Source organism: Sinocyclocheilus grahami, unplaced genomic scaffold (assembly GCF_001515645.1).
Source record: "Sinocyclocheilus grahami isolate Dianchi unplaced genomic scaffold, SAMN03320097.WGS_v1.1 scaffold104.1, whole genome shotgun sequence".
Lineage (NCBI taxonomy): Eukaryota > Metazoa > Chordata > Actinopteri > Cypriniformes > Cyprinidae > Sinocyclocheilus > Sinocyclocheilus grahami.
The window spans coordinates 713,075-736,620 of NW_015505283.1; the positions used below are offsets into that span (position 1 = coordinate 713,075).

General features: G+C 35.6%; 1 protein-coding gene across 2 annotated transcripts in view; it reads right to left on the bottom strand.

The window, feature by feature from the left end:
- LOC107588488 (collagen alpha-6(VI) chain-like) overlaps positions 1-23,491 on the bottom strand; it is a 29,069-nt gene extending 5,578 nt beyond the window's left edge. The window contains exons 1-35 of one of the 2 annotated variants that reach the window (XM_016276598.1): positions 23,463-23,491; positions 19,159-19,256; positions 17,786-18,376; positions 16,609-17,163; positions 15,206-15,823; positions 14,231-14,788; positions 13,017-13,574; positions 11,153-11,725; positions 10,474-11,049; positions 8,808-9,157; positions 8,493-8,571; positions 8,205-8,350; positions 7,329-7,421; positions 7,190-7,243; positions 6,281-6,352; positions 6,152-6,178; positions 5,767-5,811; positions 5,392-5,445; positions 5,211-5,273; positions 4,766-4,831; positions 4,210-4,263; positions 4,079-4,114; positions 3,942-4,004; positions 3,672-3,734; positions 3,498-3,560; positions 3,357-3,419; positions 3,119-3,169; positions 2,924-2,959; positions 2,733-2,795; positions 2,593-2,655; positions 2,480-2,515; positions 1,913-1,949; positions 1,807-1,818; positions 1,137-1,630; positions 677-773 (exon numbers count right to left, since the gene is read on the bottom strand). In XM_016276598.1, the coding sequence (XP_016132084.1) occupies positions 677-773; positions 1,137-1,630; positions 1,807-1,818; positions 1,913-1,949; positions 2,480-2,515; positions 2,593-2,655; positions 2,733-2,795; positions 2,924-2,959; positions 3,119-3,169; positions 3,357-3,419; positions 3,498-3,560; positions 3,672-3,734; positions 3,942-4,004; positions 4,079-4,114; positions 4,210-4,263; positions 4,766-4,831; positions 5,211-5,273; positions 5,392-5,445; positions 5,767-5,811; positions 6,152-6,178; positions 6,281-6,352; positions 7,190-7,243; positions 7,329-7,421; positions 8,205-8,350; positions 8,493-8,571; positions 8,808-9,157; positions 10,474-11,049; positions 11,153-11,725; positions 13,017-13,574; positions 14,231-14,788; positions 15,206-15,823; positions 16,609-17,163; positions 17,786-18,376; positions 19,159-19,234 (6,385 nt within the window). In that variant the 5' untranslated portion in view covers positions 19,235-19,256; positions 23,463-23,491. Of the gene's footprint in view, positions 1-676; positions 774-1,136; positions 1,631-1,806; positions 1,819-1,912; positions 1,950-2,479; positions 2,516-2,592; positions 2,656-2,732; positions 2,796-2,923; positions 2,960-3,118; positions 3,170-3,356; positions 3,420-3,497; positions 3,561-3,671; positions 3,735-3,941; positions 4,005-4,078; positions 4,115-4,209; positions 4,264-4,765; positions 4,832-5,210; positions 5,274-5,391; positions 5,446-5,766; positions 5,812-6,151; positions 6,179-6,280; positions 6,353-7,189; positions 7,244-7,328; positions 7,422-8,204; positions 8,351-8,492; positions 8,572-8,807; positions 9,158-10,473; positions 11,050-11,152; positions 11,726-13,016; positions 13,575-14,230; positions 14,789-15,205; positions 15,824-16,608; positions 17,164-17,785; positions 18,377-19,158; positions 19,257-22,417; positions 22,460-23,462 lie in introns of those variants that run through there. The other variant, XM_016276599.1, reaches the window with a different exon arrangement.
- Positions 23,492-23,546: the final 55 nt, after the last annotated feature.

Below are 23,546 nucleotides of genomic sequence, written 5' to 3' on the forward strand. Positions count from 1 at the left end.
CTTTTACACATTCATCTGATGAGAAATGTTTGAGTTCATATTGAATTGTCTGACCTTATTTGCAGACTTTTTGCAAATATAAACAATGTTTGAGACACTGTACACTTATTATATTGGGAAAGGTTTTTTAATTAATACTATTATTTAGCAAGGATGTATTACATTAATTATAGTGACAGTGAAGACATTTATAATGTAACAAAATATTTCTATTTCATGTAAATGCTGAACTTGAACTTATTCATCAAGGAAATACTGAAAAAATATCATGGTTTCCACAAAAATATTAAGCAGTTTTTCACACAACAATAATAATAATACTTCTTAAGCAGCAGATCAGCACATTCAAATCATTTCTGAAGGATCATGTGGCACTAAAGACTGGAATAAGTTATTTTCAGTTGCAACAATACTTCACAATAATGAGGTGAGTTTGGTCAGCAGATTCTTTTAAAAATATCTTACAGATACCAAACGTTTGAATGGCATACTATACATATGATATGATATGATGTGATATGATGGGTCTTCTTTTGGTTTCGTGTAGCACTGTTAAATATTAGATCATCTTCTATAGAATGAATCATGATTCTTCCTTATTTTCTTATTCCTATTTGACACATTCATATTTTATCACTGGGTGTGAGAGAGATGGAGAGAAATGACTGGGTCTTACCAAAGCAAATAACACAACTCTGGATCTTACTGAGAGTAGTATTCTGTTCTTGCAATCTACCCAGCAGAGTCAAGATAAAACTCTGGGTTTCATCTGCCTGCATACAACAAAACATCACACAACGAGAATGAATAGGCCTACACACTGTTAAAAACAGTTTTGTATTAAAACTTCTTCTGTTAGGCACACACATCATGATGAAATCATTAAAGGGGCAGTTCACTCAAAAGTAAAAATTCGGTCAGCATTCAGAAAGGTTTGATGAACCAATTCACTAACTTAAACTTTACAAGTAATAGAAAAGTGTGACTTTAAAATTTCCCCTTGGTCGTCATACAGATTTGTAACAACATGAAGGCGAGTAAATGATGACAGAATTTTCATTTTTGCGTGAACTATTCCTTTAAATAATAAAAGGTTAAGTAAAATACAGATTTAAGTGTGCTTACAGTAACTTTACCTCAAAAGCTCTTCTAATATTAGGGACATTTCTTAGTGAGATGACCCCAAGCTTAATGTTCAGGGCTTTGTACTCTAGAATGGCTGTGGTGAGGGACGTCGAATCCTGAGATTCTCCAGCGGTGAGGAAGATCGCTACCTTCCTCATCAGGACACCCTTTCGCACACGCTTCAGGACATTCCTGCCCACGAACTGCATGGCAGCGCCTATGTTACGTCGATTTGAAGTGCGTTCCAAGGCGATGTTATTCACCGCTTCAATAAGCTGCTTCTTGCAGTGATAGTCGGTGAAGCGGATCAGGAATCTGGTGTAGGAGCTGTAGGAGACCACAGCCACCCGAGCCCCTGTTGGACAGCTGCTCTCTGCAATGTTAATATTGTCCAGCAGTCTAAGGACTACAGAACGCATGCGTTCAAAGCCTTGAGGAAGCACATCTTCAGACATGTCCAAGCCAATCACAAGATCAGTGGGGTAGGCAGGGCATTTTATGTTATCTGAAGAGACAAATATATAAGAGAGAGACGAGTAAGAGACCATATTTAATAATGAGTTTAATTTTAATTGAATGAATGAATTAAATTAATTTTAAATTTTCATTTATAAAATTGATTTCACATTTTTGGCTTCTCATTTCAATGTTCTTAGAAATATGACATAAAAAGTTACCTACCTCTGCAGCAAACTGTTAAAAAAAAAAAAAAGTAAATAAAAAGCATCATCATAAGGCTATTATCTATTTCAAGAAAAAAAAAGAATCATAAATAAAGGTTTCTTACCACAGTTGTCTCGGACATATGAGATCAGTTGACAGTCCTACAAAATAATTTATATTATTTAGATGTATATACATACTGTATATGTGTGTGTGTATATATATAAAATTAAACATTATTTCAATGTATTTACTTATATTTCAAATTTAGACACTTCATATTTAGACACAACTCTATTTTGATTATTGTGGAGTAACTTTGCAAATATACTATATTTGTACTTATTTGTATTAAATTTACATTACCACATTTAGAATCCTGAAAAAATGCATCGCAGTTTCCACAAAAATATCAGCATATTAGAATGGTTTCTGAAGAATCATGTGACACTGAAGACTGGAGTAATGGCTGCTGAAAATTTAGCTTTGCCATCACAGAAATAAATTACATTTTAAAATATAAAACTATTATTTTAAACTGTTGTTTTAGATTTTATGTTTTTTACATTATGTGAACTAAAGTGTTATTTTCAAAACCCCACAATTTCTTTCCAGGTTCCAGTACATATAACATTTTAAATGTTAAACTGTTCAGCAGTAATAAAAACTTTTTAAAAAATCAGAAACTTACAGAAATCTGTCTGGTTCCTCGTGGTCCTTTTGGGCCCTATGTGAAGAAAACAACATTCAGTATCCCTTCAAATTCCCATGATCATGATGTGAATAATTTTAATATAAACATACCCTGTGTCCAGTCATGCCCTCGCTGCCAGGATCTCCACTTGGTCCTGGCCTTCCAGCATTGCCCTGTTATCAGATATCCAATTAAGTCTCCTTAAGGTTCATAGAATGAGTAAAAAAATGTAACTTTAAAATGTTATTACCCCTCTTCCTCTGTTGCCTTTAGGAGCACCACCTCCATTTCCTCCTTTAAAACCCTGTTCACCCTGAATGTCAAAAAAAAGAGTGACTAAACATTGTTCACTCATTATTGGTTATACTATCAAGTGATTATTTTAGAACCAACCACATTATAATTACTGTACTTCCAAGTTTTGGATGAATGAAAACTCACCTGAAGTCCAGGATAACCTGGGAAACCAGAATCTCCCTAAGAAAAAAATAAAATAAATAAAAAATATATATATTTAAAAATATATATTAAAAGACTATATGTTGTTTTTAGTGAAATAATACCATACTGTATATTGTGGCATTGCGCAAATTTGATATTTTAGAACAAATTATTGCAACATAGTTCTCTATAAACCTTCTGTCCTTTGGGTCCTGGGAATCCATAGCCATCTGCACCATCTTTTCCCTATGAGAAATAAATGTTACAATCAGTGGTTGCATCTGTAAATAATGCCAAATAAAGACAATCAGAAAAAATGTTGAATTGTTACATTTAAGAACAAAACAGCATTTCTGAATTTGCTAAATGATGATGCATAATGCCCAATATTGCTGAGTTTTGGTAGCGTATAAAAAAAGAAAGAAAAAGTAACCGGCAGTCCTCTAGGGCCTGGAGATCCGAAAGCTCCCTTATCTCCAGGATCACCTGGCTGGCCCTGCAAGATGAGAAGGTTTAGTGCTAAAAAAGCTTACATGTATAAATAAAGAGGATGATTTACAAAGAAGTCACTGACCTTCTGTCCTCTGGACCCAGAACTTCCTTTAGATCCTGGCCTTCCTGGAGAGCCAGGAGATCCCTGTGTAAAAGAAATCAACACAATCTCATTGATGGCCGGATGTGGTTTACTGGATATTAATGGCAACAGTAACCAAATAAAATAGTCAATTCATTGTTTTTCAACATGCACCTGAGGTCCAGGTAGACCAATATAACCTTTCTGCCCAACTGGACCAGGTGGACCAATAGCACCCTGAACAGAGACAGAAAGAAAGACTCGATCACAAGCTCAAACTCAAAATATTTACATACATCCAATTTGAGATCAAATGCATTTTGAATGGGGGTTACATACATTTCACATAATTAATAGTACTCCAACACAAATGTCAACTTCAATTGCATCTTTTCTCACTGTTAACAAACTGGCAAACAACATTAAGCTACAACTCTACATTACCAGTGGACCTGTGGCTCCAGGGAGTCCTTGTAGTCCTGGTGTTCCTGAAGGCCCTCTGGGACCCTGAATTCACCAACAAAAAAGTTATTTGGTATAATTTTAGAAGTGGCTTAAATAATATTTCGACAGTACTTTACCTGCAGATCCGCTGAGCCTCTTCTGCCGTTAGGACCCTGAAAATAAAGATCAAGATATTAAAAGAGAAAACAGGCTTATAAATTAATACTTCTGTACTATATTTACATATCAAAGATTAAGATTAATTTACTGGTCTGCCATTATCACCAATTTGACCAGGAAGACCATCTGGACCTGGTTCACCCTGTTCACACATAGAGAGAATGATAAGAAAATAATTGATATTTGTTGTTAAATCATTCATATATAAATACATACACACACACAAGGACTAAGCAACAATAAAAAATAAATACTACTAATAAAATGTATAATAAATATCTAGTCGACAACAAATTTCATTATCAATCATTATCGTCTGGTCTTCTGTCACTGACATCTGTTTTCTGGGTTACAGCTTTTATATCTGTTTCTATGTTTTTATAGAATTACTGTAAATGTGAACATTTTTTGGAATAGAACATCGGCCAGGATGCAGAATAACATGTTTTCCAAAAAAATACAGAATACAGAAAATAAAATGACACTTTTTTTTTACTGTATTAATCAAAACGATTACAAACAACAGATTAGTTTATCATTTTTATTTGCAGCCCTAAAATTTCTATTACTACACTTAGACATGTAAATGTAAAATGTCACTGTTAAGGGTCAGTTGTTAGTAAAATTAAATAATCTCCCCATACCTGAATGCCTGGGCCGCCGATGTCACCTTTAGAACCGCGGGAGTTGTTGTCTAATCCTGGACTTCCCTGATTATAATCAAATGGATTAACAGGGGTCAAAATTCAGCCAAACACTACTGGAACATCTACTGCATGACGTTTATCAGTCGCTGTCCTTGCACCTGCTATTATTCCCCACAAGAACCCTACAATTCACTATTTTGCTTCAGGACGCTAGAGACATTCTTTGCCAAATTTGGCAACAAGAAACCATGTTAACCACAAACCATTCCTTTGTAACAGAGTGAGCTTGACAAATGAACTGAATTACTGTATGCAAACTACTTGAATCTAATTTGAACAATCTTTTGAAATTAATGTAAATTAAAAATCACCATTCTAATGATAGTATGAACTGTGTTTTGTTACATTAAAGGATAATTATGTGTGGCTAAAGTCTACTAACTGGATCTCCTCTTAGGCCTCGCTGTCCTGGGTTTCCAGGGTATCCTCTGATACCTCTTGGACCCTGCAGTTTGAGCACAATGAAGATCATACATATGAATAAATCAATTAAATTAAAGCACTAAAGAGAGACCGTGTCATTGTTGATAAGTACAAAGAAGAATATATGTGATGGATTTTACTGGGCTGCCTGGATCTCCTCGCTCTCCTGGGTTTCCTGATGGTCCTGTTACACCCTGAGAGGAACAAACAGATGTGGAATTTGTTTTTCGACAGAAATGCATGACTTTCATATTGTGAAAATTCAGGGGAAACTAGATATTTTGACTTTTCTGAACAAAACGTGCAATTGTTAGGTTTTTGCTAAGTGGTTAATATATAACACATATTTTGTGAATAAACTTAATATAATAGTGAGACTGCCTTAGCGAGAATTTAAGAAAGTATACAGATATTATATATTTAAGATAACTTTTGTTTATTTTAGTTTGCATCATATCTATGTATCAGCCCTGGATTACTCATTGGATGTTAGAAGTGCACCATAATTTTCTTACCTGTTCACCATTTACCCCATCTAAACCATATTCTCCATCATCTCCCTATTAAAAAAGAAGATTAAAAGAGACTTACGACACTAATAAGTAATCAGCGGTTACATTACATTCATTAACAAGCCAAATGAAAGCGAATAAGAAAGGAGACAGGAACACAATTTATATGCAACCTCATAAAAACAACAAAAACCACAGGCTAAAACAAACCTTTCCAGATGGCAATCAAAGACAGTAATCCAAACACAGATGCCGGCTAGTAACTGCTGTCTGACAATAATTAGGTAGAAACTTGTATGATGTATAAAGCTATCTTAAAGTTATTTTGCTCTCTCATGTTCATGTGAACTTCAGATGTTAGTATCCGTAGTCTTATGGATGTACTCACATTATTGCCTCTGTAGCCTCTGCCACCCTAAAGAAAAATAAGCAAACAGCAAAAACTAAATGTTGCAGGTTTCAGCGCTAAAAAACACATTTAAAATTAAGTAAGAAAACACATAGCACTGCGTGCTACCTTTATGCCTCTTCTTCCAATGCATCCCTGATGTCCTTGAGTTCCATTCAACCCAGGAAGCCCTCTCTCACCCTGAAACACATATGTATTGTACATGAAAGTCATAGGACATCAGTATTTTAGTATTTTCACAATATATTCAGATATTGAAAGAGCTTACTGTGCATTTTTGAGCAAAAAGTGTTTTACACAAAAATGAATAGTGCTTCTCACAAATACAGTACCAAGTTTGAGGTTGTAAGGTATCTCTAAAGTCTCTCATGCCCACTAAAATATACAGTAAAATGGTAATACTATAAAATATTATTACAGTTTCAAATGACTGCTTCTATTTCAATATATTTTCAAATATAATTTATTTCTGTGATGGCAAAGCTGAATTTTCATCATCAATTACTCCAGTCTTCAGTGTCACATAATCGTTCATAAATCATTCTAATATTTATTATTATCAATGAAACTGTTGTGCTGCTTAATATTTTGTGGAAACCATGATTAAGAAAGTTCAAAAGAACAGCAATTATTTGAAATATAATTAATTTATAACAATGTACAGTTCTTTGCTGCCATTTTTGATCAATTTCATCCTTGATGAAAAAAAATATTTTTTAATCTTACTGACCCCCAAACTTTTAATGTTAGAGTGTGTTTAAATAGCACATTCATATTAGATGATGACAACAGCCACATCATTGACCAAGAAAAAGTTGTTTTATTCTACATTTAATTGTTAGAGTAAGATATACGTATATAGTATGTAATGCATTTTCAATTTTTTCCCTTTTAATTTCTTCATTTTCAACATTATTTTCCTCTATAAAGCTGAACATTGTGTATTGTAAAAGCACTATTTCTACAATGACTTTGGTAACCATCCGCACCAGTCCAAGTGTAAAATGAAGAACTTACAGGTCCTCCTTCTTCTCCAGGGAAGCCAGGAAGTCCCCTCAGTCCAAGTGACCCCTAATCAGCAGTACAGTGACAAATTAAACACTTATCTCCATTTTCAAATATTGTTCAGTAAATCTACGGTCCTAAATCTAATCACCTTCATCCCTGGACGACCATAATTTCCACGTGCTCCCTCATGACCTGAGCATTTACACATCACATTACAGCACTCCCTTGAGGCAACTGTATCCTGCGGATTGGAAGAAAGTGCGAGAATGAGAAACACTTGGCGGAAGGCGTTTTATGTTATAAAGTGACTGTTGATACCAAGCACTTGACACCCTGACATCTTTCTTCAGAACTCTTTAAAAAATGCACAGCTGTTTCCCTTCCTCTTAGAGAGCCTCACACTCCCACCCACAGAAAGCCATTTGTTTACACAGCAGTCAAAACACTGCTGTGATTGATAAGGCAGCTAATGTACTTCAAATAACAATGTACTTGCATGTGCCAAATAAGGCCCAAATGTTCTCATAGCACTAAAATTGTGAAATACAAAGCCATTCCTCATCGCCATGATCCGATTCTCTCAAAGTCTCATCCCTTGGTCTATGATTTGGATATTTAAATTGACTTACAAACTGCTTCTGCATGACACTGCCCACATTCTGCATGCCAATAGAGAGAAGCTGCTTGTAGTGCATCCCTCGACCAAACTCCAGACTCTGCAGGTCAGCAGAGACATCTTTCTTCAGAACTCTTTAAAAATGCACAGCTGTTTCCCTTCCTCTTAGAGAGCCTCACACTCCCACCCACAGAAAGCCATTTGTTTACACAGCAGTCAAAACACTGTTGTGATTGATAAGGCAGCTAATGTACTTCAAATAACAATGTACTTGCATGTGCCAAATAAGGCCCAAATGTTCTCATAGCACTAAAATTGTGAAATACAAAGCCATTCCTCATCGCCATGATCCGATTCTCTCAAAGTCTCATCCCTTGGTCTATGATTTGGATATTTAAATTGACTTACAATCTGCTTCTGCATGACACTGCCCACATTCTGCATGCCAATAGAGAGAAGCTGCTTGTAGTGCATCCCTCGACCAAACTCCAGACTCTGCAGGTCAGCAGAGTTTTTAAGTCCTTCTAGCGCCACAGTCATCAATGCTTTTACACCTGTGAATGTCACAAAGGGAGTCTTAGTAAACATAATGTGCATATTCAACCTCCGTTGATTTGAAGCAGGCACATCTGTAACTGTAACTGCAGCATGAAGTGCAGTGTTTTAAAGAAACTCATTGCTGTTTAATCGCTGTACCACTGGTCCTGAGGCTGTTGACGGCAAGCAGAAGGTCCTCAACAGGCTCATCCAATCCATCTGTAAAGATGATGAGCACCTAGAAAGTAAAATCAAAGAAAAACGTTCTTCTCTGATTAAAAGACCAGCTTAAAACAACATAAAAATCTTTGTTGGTTCATGCCGGTTTATGGTGGTCAGTGCTGGTTCAATCAACCAACCAACCAATCCATCCATCCATCCATCCATCCATCCATCCATCCATCCATCCATCCATCCATCCATCATCTCTGATGTATTTTTCAGATGTGCTGGTTTGTTAACTGCTGTTCTCACCTTTACATAAGAATTTGAAGCTCTGAACTTCTCCTCAAACGAGCGTAGAAGCTGGGTGTTGAATTTCAGAGATTGTGAAGTCTGAAGTGCCATCACTTTTTTTACCACACCTTCATCGTACTCGTCGAAGGAAAAATCATCCAGCATCTTTCCATTACCATTGACCAATCGGAACCCTACATTGGTTTTGAGGGTTGGGTTGCGGATACAGCACAGGTTGTGCACAACTGAAACGTACCGGATGATCTCGGGAAGGTAGGACTGCAACTTTTTTTGGTCTCTAAAGATTGACGGAGAACTTGAACTGGTGAGCGAGTTGTCAAATCCGATGCCAATGTCAATAGTACAGCCTAAATAAAGAGAGACAGAATTTATATGTGATAAATTGAATGCTGTCAATGTTCTAATCACAACAATATGCATAAGTGAATAATTATATGCATATATTAATAATTATTGCCACGCTAAAGGTAATAAATAGCTGACATTCAAATTCTATCCTATTAATTTAATTTAATTAAAAGTGAAACGATTTTTAAAAATCAATTATTTTAAATGCTACAAGTTAATTTGGGCATCAGAAGAACATTATTATGTGCAATATGAAAAATCTACATTTAGAGATTTGCAAAAGATTTCATTTAACAGTAAATTAATAGTTAAACAATTAGGGTTAATAAAGAGTAATTTTAAGTGAGAGTTAGATGACGGGTAATCTGGAAGGTCATTTAAATGAAAAAATATGGGAAATTAACAATTAATTATGAACATTTAATATCCAATATAAAACAAAAATGATAAGTAAAAAAAAAAAACTCTAATATTAGCCAAATAACCAATATAGTACAAACATACTGTGGATTCCTAATTCGGAGTTAATCTTAAAGGTATATTCTAATTTATTTTCAGTTCTACAATTTAATATCACACATTTACATTTAGTCATTTAGCAGACGCTTTTATCCAAAGCGACTTACAAATGAAGACTACAGAATAAATAAAATCCAACAAAAGAGCAATAAAATGCAAGTCTCGGTTAGCCTAACGCAGTACACATAGCAAGGTTTTATATATATATATATATATAATTTTTAAAAATCAATTATTTTAAATGCTACAAGTTAATTTGGGCATCAGAAGAACATTATTATGTGCAATATGAAAAATCTACATTTAGAGATTTGCTAAAGATTTCATTTAACAGTAAATTAATAGTTAAACAATTAGGGTTAATAAAGAGTCATTTTAAGTGAGAGTTAGATGACGGGTAATCTGGAAGGTAATTTAAATGAAAAAATATGGGAAATTAACAATTAATTATGAACATTTAATATCCAATATAAAACAAAAATGATAAGTAAAAAAAAAAAACTCTAATATTAGCCAAATAACCAATATAGTACAAACATACTGTGGATTCCTAATTCGGAGTTAATCTTAAAGGTATATTCTAATTTATTTTCAGTTCTACAATTTAATATCACACATTTACATTTAGTCATTTAGCAGACGCTTTTATCCAAAGCGACTTACAAATGAAGACTACAGAATAAATAAAATCCAACAAAAGAGCAATAAAATGCAAGTCTCGGTTAGCCTAACGCAGTACACATAGCAAGGTTTTATATATATATATATATATATATATATAGGTACTTCTACTCACTTGGATCTACTAAGGATTGAGGAACACAAACGGCATCAACAAATGTTGCTGTTGTCAGATTAAGGTAGTTGAAGTTCTGCACTATGAATATCCTATCCGGTGACCCGGCAATATAACTGAGCTGTGGCATCGAGACATCCCCAATTCCAATAACAAAGACGTTAATTCGACGGCGTCGGAGATATTCGGCTGCTTCGTTCACACTGTCTGATGAAACGCCATCAGTAATAAGTACAAGATTCTGCGGTACGCCACTCACTGTGCGACTCCCTTTGCTCTCCTCGAAGAATTCCACAACGTTACCTAGAGCGTGTCCAATTTTTGTCCCTTCTCTAATTTGCGTGATTTGTCGAATTGCTGATTTCACCCCCTCCACATCTATATGCTCATTTAAGTAGAACTCCTTCCGATATGAGCTGCTGAACTGGGCTATACCAATTCTGAAAAGATCTGGAGAAATACGGAGCTGGTTCACAACATTTAGCAAGAAAGCAATCATAGTTCTCCATGACTCCTCGTTGATGCTTTCAGATCCATCAATCAGAAACACCAGGTCGGCTACCTCTATCTGGCATTCTGCAAGACAGAACAATCAGAAACAATCCAGTTCTAATCATGTTGATAAATCTGACATCTAATTTGACTTTGAATTCTTAAAGTCTGAAACAAAAGCTTTTACCTGGTTTGGTTGCATTGCAAAGCACACTGGAGATGTTCTTCTGCAGTCCTTTAAGGCCCTCGTAATTATCAACATGGAAGATTTTGTTTTTTTTCTTGGTAATGATCTCCAGCTCACTCTCTTGAGCTCTAGCCACTCCAATTCCATACACATTTATATGTTTGGCCGCAAACTCTTCAGCCCGTGCACGTAAATTTTGTCTGTCTCTAGCATCACCATCCGTAATTACGAACAGCATTTGAGGAATGCCCCGTTTCTGGCGCCCACCATTCTCTTCTTTGAAGTAATTGAGTGAGTATCCAAGAGCCTTAGCTGTGTTTTCGTTTCCAGTTGGGGACTTCAAGGTTTCTATGGCCTCAACTACCTGACGTTTATTGTTGTACTGGTTTAAAGAAAATTGATTTGGAGTGCCTGAGTAAACAATAATGCCAACGCGAATTAGATTGTCCCCAATCTGTGTGCTGTTCACCACGGAGATTAAAAAGTTTTTAATGTTTTCAAAGTCTTGAATACGAATCCGTCTGGTGCACTGCACCAGGAAGATCACATCAGCCAACTGCTTGCCCGGACAATCTACAAGTAATATGAGAAAAACGTTTATTAATATTCTCCAAGTACTAGTGCTTGCTTGCTTGATACTGGTCGTATCTACAGTATGTTGTTCACAGCAATACTTTGTAGTCAACCAACATGTTTGCATTTGAATAATTTTAACCGGGTGACTAACAGGAAGCCAAATTGCTATTCAAGTAAGTTAATTCACACAAAAATTAAAATGGCCCCATGATTTACTCACCCTAACTACTAACTGTCATACGCGTGTACACAAGAGAGTGGCATTATAGCGGATTGCGTAGGATGTAGGCATAGCCTAAGCTCCGGTGAGAAGTGACGAACGCAGAAGTTCAGAAGGGAGAGCAAAAGAAAACACCGGTCACGAATTAGAAGTACAAAACAAGGATTTGTAAAAATAATATTCTCCAAGTACTAGTGCTTGCTTGCTTGATACTGGTCGTATCTACAGTATGTTGTTCACAGCAATACTTTGTAGTCTACCAACATGTTTGCATTTGAATAATTTTAACCGGGTGACTAACAGGAAGCCAAATTGCTATTCAAGTAAGTTAATTCACACAAAAATTAAAATGGCCCCATGATTTACTCACCCTAACTACTAACTGTCATATGCGTGTACACAAGAGAGTGGCATTATAGCGGATTGCGTAGGATGTAGGCATAGCCTAAGCTCCGGTGAGAAGTGACAAACGCAGAAGTTCAGAAGGGAGAGCAAAAGAAAACACCGGTCACGAATTAGAAGTACAAAACGAGGATTTGTAAAGGAAAACATCAGAGGATTTCGATATAATCCAAGAGACTGGTTTTCCTTTGCTGTAAACGCCACTCTCTCTTGAATGTGCATACAACAGTTAGCAGAAGCTAGAGATTACGATTTATAAAGTTTTAAATATGAATATTTTTCTAACACAAATGCATCGCTTTGCTTCAAGAGGCCTTTATTAAACCCTTTATTAACTCTTCAAGTAAAATTGTGTGCAAAACTGACCTATAGAATTTACTCTAATGTAACGTCTTTACTTTGGAAAAATTCTAATTCAAATTTACCAAGGGTGGCATTTTGCAGAATGCCTTTGCCTGTTGAATTTTTTGGAACTATAAATCAGTACATTGAACTTTCTGTCAATCCAATTCAAATTTCAATTCAACTTCCTGCAGAATTCACAATTCAACTCATAAAATGAAAGACCCTGTATTAACAACATCCAAAACACAAAGCCGATCTTCTCAACAGTGATGTGTTGTCAACGTGGCATACATGAACATTTTAGTAATGTTTATGATTCACCTGTTTCAGTGCTGCAGAGCTTGAATTGGAGGTTTTTGTCAATGGACTGAAGTGCATCAAAATCCCTCTCCACGTACACTTTATCTCGAGTTCCACTAATCTCCCAGAGCTGCGTGGTGTTTACACTGCCCACACCTATTGAGAAGATGGTCACACCCTTGTCTCTGATGGCCTTCGCGGGTACAGCGACAGCATCATGAGCTTCCCCATCTGTGATAACTACAAGGAACTGTGGAACATCAGGCCGACCGCCGTTGGATTTGTCAAAATACTTTGAAATGAATGAGAGCGCTTTTCCAGTGTATGTGTTTCCCGTTAGCTGTGTAATGCTGTTGATCTCTTTTGCTACTTCATCTTGGTTGTAGTACCTATTCAGTGGAAACTGCTCTTGTGGATTATCGCTGAACTGGACCACCCCAATGTGCACATTATCTTTTTCAATGACGGTACCATTTACAACTTTGGTAATAAACGTCTTCATTGATGTAAAGTTTAGGCTGTAAATGCTAGAAGAGCCATCAATCAAAAACATGATATCTGCCACTTTGTTCTTGCAGGCTAAAGGAAGTAGAAGAAAAAATCCAGTAAATACATCTAACATATTCAAAATTAGAAATAAAATCTTTACGCTGCATTGCCATCCAAAAGTTTGTGGAATTTCAAGAATTTTTCAAATGTTTTTGAATGCTTACCAAGTAAAAACAGTAATATTGTAAAATATTATTATAATTTTAAATAACTGTTAACTATTTTAATCGATTTATCGATTTAATCCTGTTATGGCAAAGCTGAATTTTCAGAAGCCATTACTTGAGTCTTCGGTTTCACAAGATACTTCAGAAATCACTCTAATATGCTAATTTGGTGCTCAAAAGTTTATCATCATTAATAATCTTGGGAAAAATTGCAGTTTAGTGGAAACTATGGTAGTTTTTTTCCCCAGATTCTTTGATATATAGAAAGTTCAAAAGAACAGTGTTTATTTGAAAATTAAATATATTTTGTAATATTATAAATGTTACTGTCACATCAGTTTACTGTGTCCATGTTGAATAAAAGCATTGATTTCTTTCAACAACAAAAAAAAAACTTACCTCAAACTTTTGAATGGTAGTGTATCTTTAATAAGCATTTTAATGTTTTCAAGTTTTTCTAAATGTATGTTGTTTTAAACCAGACAAAAACATTTTTTTCAGTATATGTATTAGTCTTACCCTCTTGTGAACAAATATCTGTGATAATTTCATTCTTGAGGGCATTCAGAGCATCATAGTTGCTCACATAGAACTGCTTAGTTGCGTCAGCCGTCATTCTCAAGAGCTCATCCTGGTTGGCATCCCTTAATCCAATGGCATAGACTGAAACATCTTGAATCCTCAGCTCTGCCGCTGGTTCACTCACCTCATCTTGGGATTCCTTATCAGTAATGACAATGAGAATCTCCTGAACCCTAGCCGGACGGGATGCTTTAGCCTGACTAAAGAGACTGGCCACATAAGTTAGTGCTTTGCCTGTCTCTGTGCCTCCATAGGGCTGAATGATGTTCTGCACAGCCCTTTCTAAGGAGACTCTGTTTTTGTGCTCCGTCAGGCTGAACTGTAGAGTTGGATCACGATCGGCTTTCACAACTCCCACACGAACTTGATTGGGTCCAATGTTGAATAGTTGCAGGAAGCCCAGGATAAATTTCTTCACATCTTCAAAGTCAGCACGATTGCTGCCAGAGTGGTCCAACAGGAAATAAATATCGGCTTCCTCTGTGTTCACACATCCTAAAAGTGAAGACTAAATTACAAGTACTGTACAAGAAACTATAAGCAGAAACCAAAAGCAAAAATAACATACTAAATTAAAGCATAACATATTCAGCACAAGCTCTTTAAATTAAGGGTATTATGATGTTAAAATAAAAATAAAGTCTAAAAATGTATGGAAAAGAATACAAAGTAATAAAATTATTATGAAAAATATTATCATTGTGTAATCATTTCTCCTCAACTATTACATAAAGTGGCAGAACATTTCATTAAAAGTTATGAGGCAAAAAACATCATGCTGAATTTAACTAAATATAACTAATTTATCAATCAATTACTTGAAATAGTAGGCCTATGTACTCCCTCGACAATATAGGAAGTTGCTGTTTTTGACTCTTTTAACACATTTCCTACATTGTTTGTTGCTTTTACCTTGTTTTAGGATGAATCTATTGTTCTTGTCAAAACCTCTATCGACCACAACCTTACAAAGGCTCTTTCTGAGGCTTTTCTCCAGCGAAGTAAGCATCTGAAAACTATCCACATTGAACACAAACTGCCGTTCAGGGTAAGATCCTATTTTTTGGAGCTCCTCCACACTAGCATTCTTCACCCCGAGGGCATATACAGTGACTCCTGAGCGCCGCAGCTCAGCAGCTGGGGAGGTGACATCATCTTGTGACTTGCCATCAGTGATGATGACAGCTATCTGCTTAACACCGAGAGCTTTCCTGCTGCCCCTCCTCTTAGTAAAGAGATTGTCTTTGGCAAACTTCAGGGCCGCACCAGTTTCAGTTCCTCCACCTCTGTATGGTAGGATTTTAATATAATTCAGAATATCTCTCTTGTTAACGAAACTGTCCAAGTAGAATTCAGCACTGGGTCTGTCATTGTAAAGAATCATTCCCACCCTCACACTTTCAGAGTTCACCTCGAGGCCACTAATTGTGCGGTGGAGTAAACGTTTCACTAGTTGAAAGTTGCTACTTGTGATACTACCCGATTCGTCCACAATAAACACAATATCCGCCACTTGGGCTGATGTGCAATCTGTTCAAAGACAATAAAAAAATATATTAATATAGGTTAACAAGTGGAAAATACTGTGGTAAAATTTAACAGTAACAATTATCACAAAATTACACATTTTATTAAAATTATAGTTGTATATTACGGTGTACACTGCATGTTTTTTTAATCAAATGTGACCCTGGACCACAAACGCAGACTTAAGTCGCTTGGGTATATTTTTAGCAATAGCCAAAAAAACATTGTCAAAATTATAGATTTTTCTTTTATGCCAAAAATCATTTGGATATTAAGTAAAGATCATGCTCCATGAAGTTATTTTGTAAATTTCTTACCGTAAATATATCAAAACTTAATTTTTGATTCATAATATGCATTGCTAAGAACTTCATTTGGACAACTTTAAAGGTGTTTGATTTTTTTGCACCCTCATATTCCAGATTTTCAAATAGTTGTATCTCGGCCAAATATTGTCCTATCCTAACTAACCATACATCATATATAATGTCTATATATAATATATATATAAATGTCAATTTCAAAAAATTTATTCTTATGACTTGTTTTGTGGTCCAGGGTCACAAATAAGGTTTTCAGTTTGTTTTACTGGCTCCTCATTTTGCTAAACAAGACAACAATATTAAGCTCTCTGCTACCCCCTTAAGCTCTGGAGTACAAATGGTGTTTATGAGATGTTACAACAGATTGACTGATATGCATTTAAGACTATATTTCTTAAAGAATATATCATTCATAATGTGCTGTTATGTCGGTATTGTTCGTAGTTAAAATAAAGGTAAACTAACCTCCTGTAACATTGAAAACTTCTGTTTCCTGAATTCGTTTTGTGATATCTGCTGCAACATCAATGATATTCTGATCAACCTGGAAAGTGTGTAGCGTAGGTGACAGGTAGCGTAAATTTGCTTCCAATCTGATATCAATAACAGTCACATCCTCATTCTTCATTGTTCTTATGGCCCTCAGAGTGGAGTCGAAAGAGTTCCCTTTTCTCAGTACCAGCAGATACTGCTTGTAGTCTTTAGCGATTCTGCTGCCAGACGCCGTGTTAAGAAAGTGAGTACGAACATAATCTATGGCCTGTCCTAATTTTCGCTCTCCATTGGGCCTGGGCTCGAACCGATTTATGAACCCTCTGGCTTTTTCCGTTACTTTGTAGTCATTAAACAGGAACTCCTTGACGACGTTCTCTCCAAATTGAGCCAGTGCGATCTTATGAGATCCATCTCCCACATTGAGCTGCACAGCCAGTTGGTTGAGAAGTTCCCTTATCTGCTGTGTTTCTCTCTGGGCCAAACTATCCACCAGGACAAATACATCAGCAAACCTTGGGGCAATGGCTGAAACAGACACAAAATGAATAATTGACAACTATTTTATATATTTGCACATATAAATACATGAATATTCAACATATTACACAGTTATTGCTTACAACTTAACCAGCAGTGATGGTCATTTAAGATAAAAGTTAGTAAGAAGCCATTCACATATAACGATTTTAAAAATACAAGACACAGGGCAGAACTCTTTTCAACTTCAGCCAGAAAAAGCTGCAAAAGAAATGAGGCATGAGTGCAATGCAAATATTCATCAAGATTCTTCAACATGCTTGATATAAATTTAATTTATTTTATTTTATTTTCTTTCTTTCTTTTGTGGGTGTTTGTATTGGCAATATACAATAACAGTTAGTTAGTAACATCACTGATGTACATTCCATAATAATAAACAGCACATACAATTATTAAAACTTGAACTAAAAATAAAAGTAAAGCTTCAAAAAAAATTTAAACGCTAATTCAAATATAACTGTATATAAATCGAATTGAATAACACTGTACCAGGTGTAAACAGTTATCTTGCTTGACCACTTGTGACTGGATTGCCAGAGACAGATTCAGAAATCAGGTGTATACTGGCTTGTTGACTTCTGAACATGGTTTTTAAAACTTAATTTACCTTTCCCCTGATCCCTCATCAAGATACACACTGTCTCCTTCATGGTGGTCGTCAGTCCTTGCAGTGCTTGGTAATTGTCAATATTAACCACAAAACGCTCAGGTGGGCTGTTGGCGATAGCCTTTAACTCAGTCATATTTGTTGGACCAACACCAATGGCAAAGATGATAATACCCTTCTGTCGCAGATCTTCAGCAGGTTCTTTTATATCATCGGCTGAGTCTCCATCTGTGATCACCACAACAATCTGAGGCACTTTTACATTGATACGGCTTCCACCCGCACTCGTGAAATAGTTGTCCTTAAGAAAATTCATGGCTTTTCCCATGAATGTGCCTCCTGTTTGGTATGGAAGGTTATCTATTTTCTTAAACAGCTCCGCTTTGTTTGCATAGTCCCCTATCAGGAACTCTTTGCGGGGATCGGTGCTGAACCGAGCAAGGCCAACTTGTACCTTTTTAGTGTCAATATCCAAACCATCCACGAATGTGTGCATGAACGTCTTAACATCCCGGAAGTCTCGAGTACTGATGCTGCTAGAACTATCCACAAGGAATACAAGGTCATATGATGGATTTTCATCCAGGCATCCTATCAAAGAGAGTATAATAGACAACACATGACAATTAAGACATGTATAAGTGTCATAAATGACACAAATATACACTACTGTTCAAAATTTGGCGGTTGGTAGGATTTTTTAATGTTAAGTCTTTTATGTCATCAAGGCTGCATTTATTTGATTAAAAATACACTAAAACAGTAATAATGTGAAATATTATTTTAGTTATAAAACAACTACTTTCTATTTTAATAGATTTTTTTAAATGTAATTTATTCCTGTGATGGCAAAGCTGCATTTTCAGCTGCAATTACTCCAGATTTCAGTGTCACATGATCCTTCAGAAATCATTCTCAAAGATGCTGATCTGATGCTCAAAACACATTTTTAAAGAGTTGTGCTGCTTAATAATTTTTTGAGGGACACATGATACATTTTTTCATTTTTTTTTTGATGAATAGAAAGCTGAAAAGAATAGAATTTACTTGTTACAATTTAAATCTGTACGGTCACTTTTAATCAATTAAGTGCATTCTCCTTGCTGAATATATGTTTTCTTTTTATTCAAAATAAAAATCTTACTGACCAAACTTTTGAACGGTAGTATATCAAATAAAAAATCTCAATACAAACTATAAATACAATAAAAAAAAAAAAAATAGACAATTGCTCAAAAACACTAAACACATAACATTCATCATCAATAACATTTTCTGTGGGCCATGTTAAAATAAAAATCCATATATTATTAAGGAAATTGTTAATTTTCAGTAAATTAGACATGGCAAGTATTTGTCTGGAAGGTGTTTACCTGTTTGCTGTGCAGTGCTTACAAGGAAACATGATATAATGATTAAACCAGAAAGAAATGTCCTTATCTTCCCCATTGTCTTAGCACGTCCCGAAGACCTTAACAGAAAAAAAGGAAATAATTTTAGCATGATATTTCCAATAAATTTAGTATCACCAGATACTAAACCTAATTTGATCCCTAACTTGAGCAAGACGCTCCTTACACCAGTGGATATCTGGCTTTTATTAAAGGTGAATAAAAAATATATTTAAAAAAATTAAAGTCAAAGAAATACATCAGAAAGATACGATTATTCCTAAAAATACATATTTTAAACAAATAACTGAAATGAGTTTGTCTGCTACCAAATGAACTAAAACATAGCAATGACCAAATAAATGAGCTACTACAGTGAGGCAAACAAAAGGGTTTATTTTTCCTGTTTGAGTTGGAATGACAGCAGAGAGCATGTTTCACACACAGACCAGCCGTGCAATTTAAAGTCAATAGTGGGCCTGTCTAAACCCTCAAGCTCTCATAGCCCAAGACCCCAAAGCTTTCATGTGGTGAGAAGAAAGGAATTCCAATCTGTTCCTGGCATGAAGAACACAACCTCTTAAAAACAGGCCCCAACAACCACATAAATGTTAGACTTCCCATAGTCCCATGTAATGTTTTCAGGTGCTAAGATTTTTTCTTATTTTAAAGGGAAATAAATGCAAAATGTAATGAATGTTTAGACCATTCCTATCCTTTCTGGGAAGCCACACTCTGAATCCAGATGGTAGCAGTGGAACCAAACTTAAAATTAAAATTAATTGCAAATAATGATTGTTTGAAAACAGGTTTCAAACATTGTCCCTTGTCTGCCATTAATCAAATAACAAATATTTCCACACTAAAAGGAATAGTTGACCCAAAAATAAAAAATTGCTAAAGATTTCACCTTAAAATTTAAAAAGTTTGTTTCGTAATTGGAACAGATCTGGAGAAATTTAGCATTACATCACCAATGGATCCTCTGCAGTGAATGGGTGCCGTCATAATAAGAATTCAAACAGCTGATAAAAACATCACAGTAATCTACATGACTCCAGTCCATCAATTAACGTCTTGTAAAGTGACACGCTGCATGTTTATAATAAACAGATCCATCATTAAGATGTTTTTAATTTCAAGCCACTGCTAAAATATGAGTCCTCTAACCATAATATTGCTTTCTCCAATGAAAAAGTTGCCTAATCTTAATCAGGAGAGAAATATGCACAAATCAAGCACCGTTTACAAGTGAAAACAGTTCTAAGCAACAGGGAATTAACTTTTTCACTGGAGGATTGAAGAAGAAACATTCTGACGGCACCCATTCACTGCAGAGGATCCACTGGTGAGCAAGTGATGTAATGCTAAATTTCTCCAAATCTGTGAAGAAAACAAACTCAGGTACATCTTTAATGGCCTGAGCTTGAGTACATTTTCAGCTAATTTTCATTTTTGGGTTAACTGTTCCTTTAACTCATGCCACTGGTTGACAAAACTTAATGGGCTGGGCGGCATAGGAGAGAGAGATAAAGGTCAATATATTTTGTTGTTATTTTTCATTAATCAAATTCAGTCACATTCTTCTTTGCCTTCCACAAGGCAATGGACACATCTGTATCCGCTTGCTTCACTCCATTCATGTTTTTGAGAGATACAAATGTCCTATGAATAGAAAGTTACACATGTGCCCATCATCCCAAAGTAGGAGCTCAAAGGAATTCACATCTAATATGTATTCTGCTCGTTTGCTCTCATGTTTAATAAAATGTTTTTAAAAAATTATATCCAAACTTCCCAAAAGAGTTTTAAACCCTTAAGCCAGAACCAACTGAGCGAAAAACGGTTGTGAGGCCCATATGTTTAAGGGTAACAGGAAAGGTAGATCAAATATTGTGCACATGGAAGTAATTAAACTGTGAAGAGAGAGTTGACTGATTGAGAAAACCAAAACCAGAGGTCATGACATGTCACTGAGGCATATCTTTGCATGCACGTTTATTTCAAAATTGTTTCCTTATGATTTCAGAGATCAGACAATGTTTGACACAAATATAAATAGGACAACATTTAAATGAATAAAGTAAGTAAATCATCTAATGACCATAACATTCCATGAATCTGAGCAAATGAAAGCCTTTAGACACAGCTAAGTTATGATTATTTATTTCTTAAAAGTAAATGACTGATTACAGCACAATCTTCTAATTCTAATAATTTACTGATTTTAAGTCAGAAATTGATTTTGGAGATAGGTAAAATGCTACTAGCATGCATGCCAACAAAGGAGTGTGGAAAATAAACATTGGCACACAAGCGATAAGAGAGAGAAAGGAATATCATGCCATTCAGTTATAGTAATATAATATAAATGGTAAGGATGACAGTACAGAGAATATACCAAGAAAAATTCTTGGAAAAAAAATACCAATCTGGACCTTGACTAGAATTGCATTCAACAATGGCAATGGCAAATGTTCAAGCGCAGACAGACACCATGTGGCAATGCACACCACATCAGATAAAGTAAACAAACGCCTTTGATGCTCTCTTCTAATTACTCCCATTTATTTTGCATACTGACCATGTCTATAACACAGCTGCATATGTTGCATATGATGTAAACATTCCATGGTACTATGTTTTGTACATGATCAAGCATGATGACAGCATAGAACATATGGATCTGATCACCTCTAACTGGAGCTCCAGATGTGCAAATTAGTTGGCTTTTAAAATCCCTAAACCCAAGAGCAAATTTTTGGCCTACATACACCAAATTAGCTAACTAACACCTAAGAAACCCTTCTGATCTCCTTAATTCAAAAAAAATAATTCATGACTGTCAGACTTCAAGGCATTGCCAAACCATTCACATTTTGACTAGATACAATTTCCATTCTGTTAGTTTACCAAACGTTCTAAAACTGTTCTTTCACAACTGCTTTATGTGCAATTTAATCGCTGTAAAAATAAAGAATATATTTCATATGTGAGGAGCTTAAGTTGTGTGCCTCCTCAGGAACTGTTGCAACAACACTGCATTTCCCCCTCATTTCCAAACCAGACTAGGTCCTTATCTTATTGGCGACACTGTATGCAAGCCTTCAGGACTGAAGGAAATTCCTGCTAATGAAATGGCATATCTCAGACTAGTGAGACCACTCCTAACAAGTAACGAATCTATCATATTCATGCAGGCATGGAGAAAAAGATGAGGACGTTTTAAACAAATACTTACAATAGGCATTTCCACCCAAAACTGAACAAATTTTCGGTGTGCGACCGCCTGAAACGCTGTTTTTTTTCACCTCCGTGCCCAAAGGTCTTTCTTTGGGCTTCCGAAAGCGGATGATGTCAGGAAACAGTGGTTGCAATTTATTTTTTAACTCTGTTCCTGAGCATTATAACCCCAATTTGCTATTGTGTGCTGTGCATTTTACTGAGGACAGCTTCCACAACATGAGGGAGTACAGTGCCGGATTCGCCAAAAACCTTTTGTTGAAAGACGGAGCAAGGGGCGTGGCAGTACTGAAACACCATCTAAGATGTTTGCCAATCACAACGCACTGGGACAGCTAACCAATCACAACACATTTTGTTTTTCGGAAGGCGGACCTTCATCAAAGCCGGAACTAATCGAGCCGTTTGTGCCAGGCTGGGGAGAAAGGTATTTTAATAATGTAAATTATGTGAAAAATAATGTGTTTTTCGAACCACCAAGCCTACTATTTTCCTCTTATCATTACTACTTTTCACGTCATAAATAAGATAGTAGCTTTGCACACTTTTAAGAGACCTCAAAAAACCGGCCACTAGTTCTATAAAAATTCTATAGGCTACAATAATATAACGAAATCATTTATTTAGATATATGACTTGCAAAAATACATTAAATAAAAAATTACATTTAAAATTAAACGTAAATGTAAAAATTTATTTTAAATTAATTAAAAAAAAATGTTTGTCAGAAAGTGTGCATAATTATTTGCATTTATGTGAAAGGAGACATGTTTAACTGTTAAAAAATATCGTTATCACCACCATGATTATTATAATAAAGTAACTTTGACACATTTTTAAACACAAAATGCAAGAAGAGAGCTTTACTTTGATACAAACCAGTTTCCAAATAAGCTACTTTAAAGCCTCATATTTCTAGCAGTTCTCTCCAAACACTTGCAGAACCACCCATATCTTATTATAATAAAAACACACACAACATAAATTTTCAGCAATAATGAAAGCAATGCCTCTGCATGCAAGAATGAAGCGTGGGCACTTACTGTACATCTGTCGGAGAGCGAGACAAAAATCCCACTGCATGAGCGCGTCTGTGCATAGACGGTGTGACCACTCCTCACTGAACC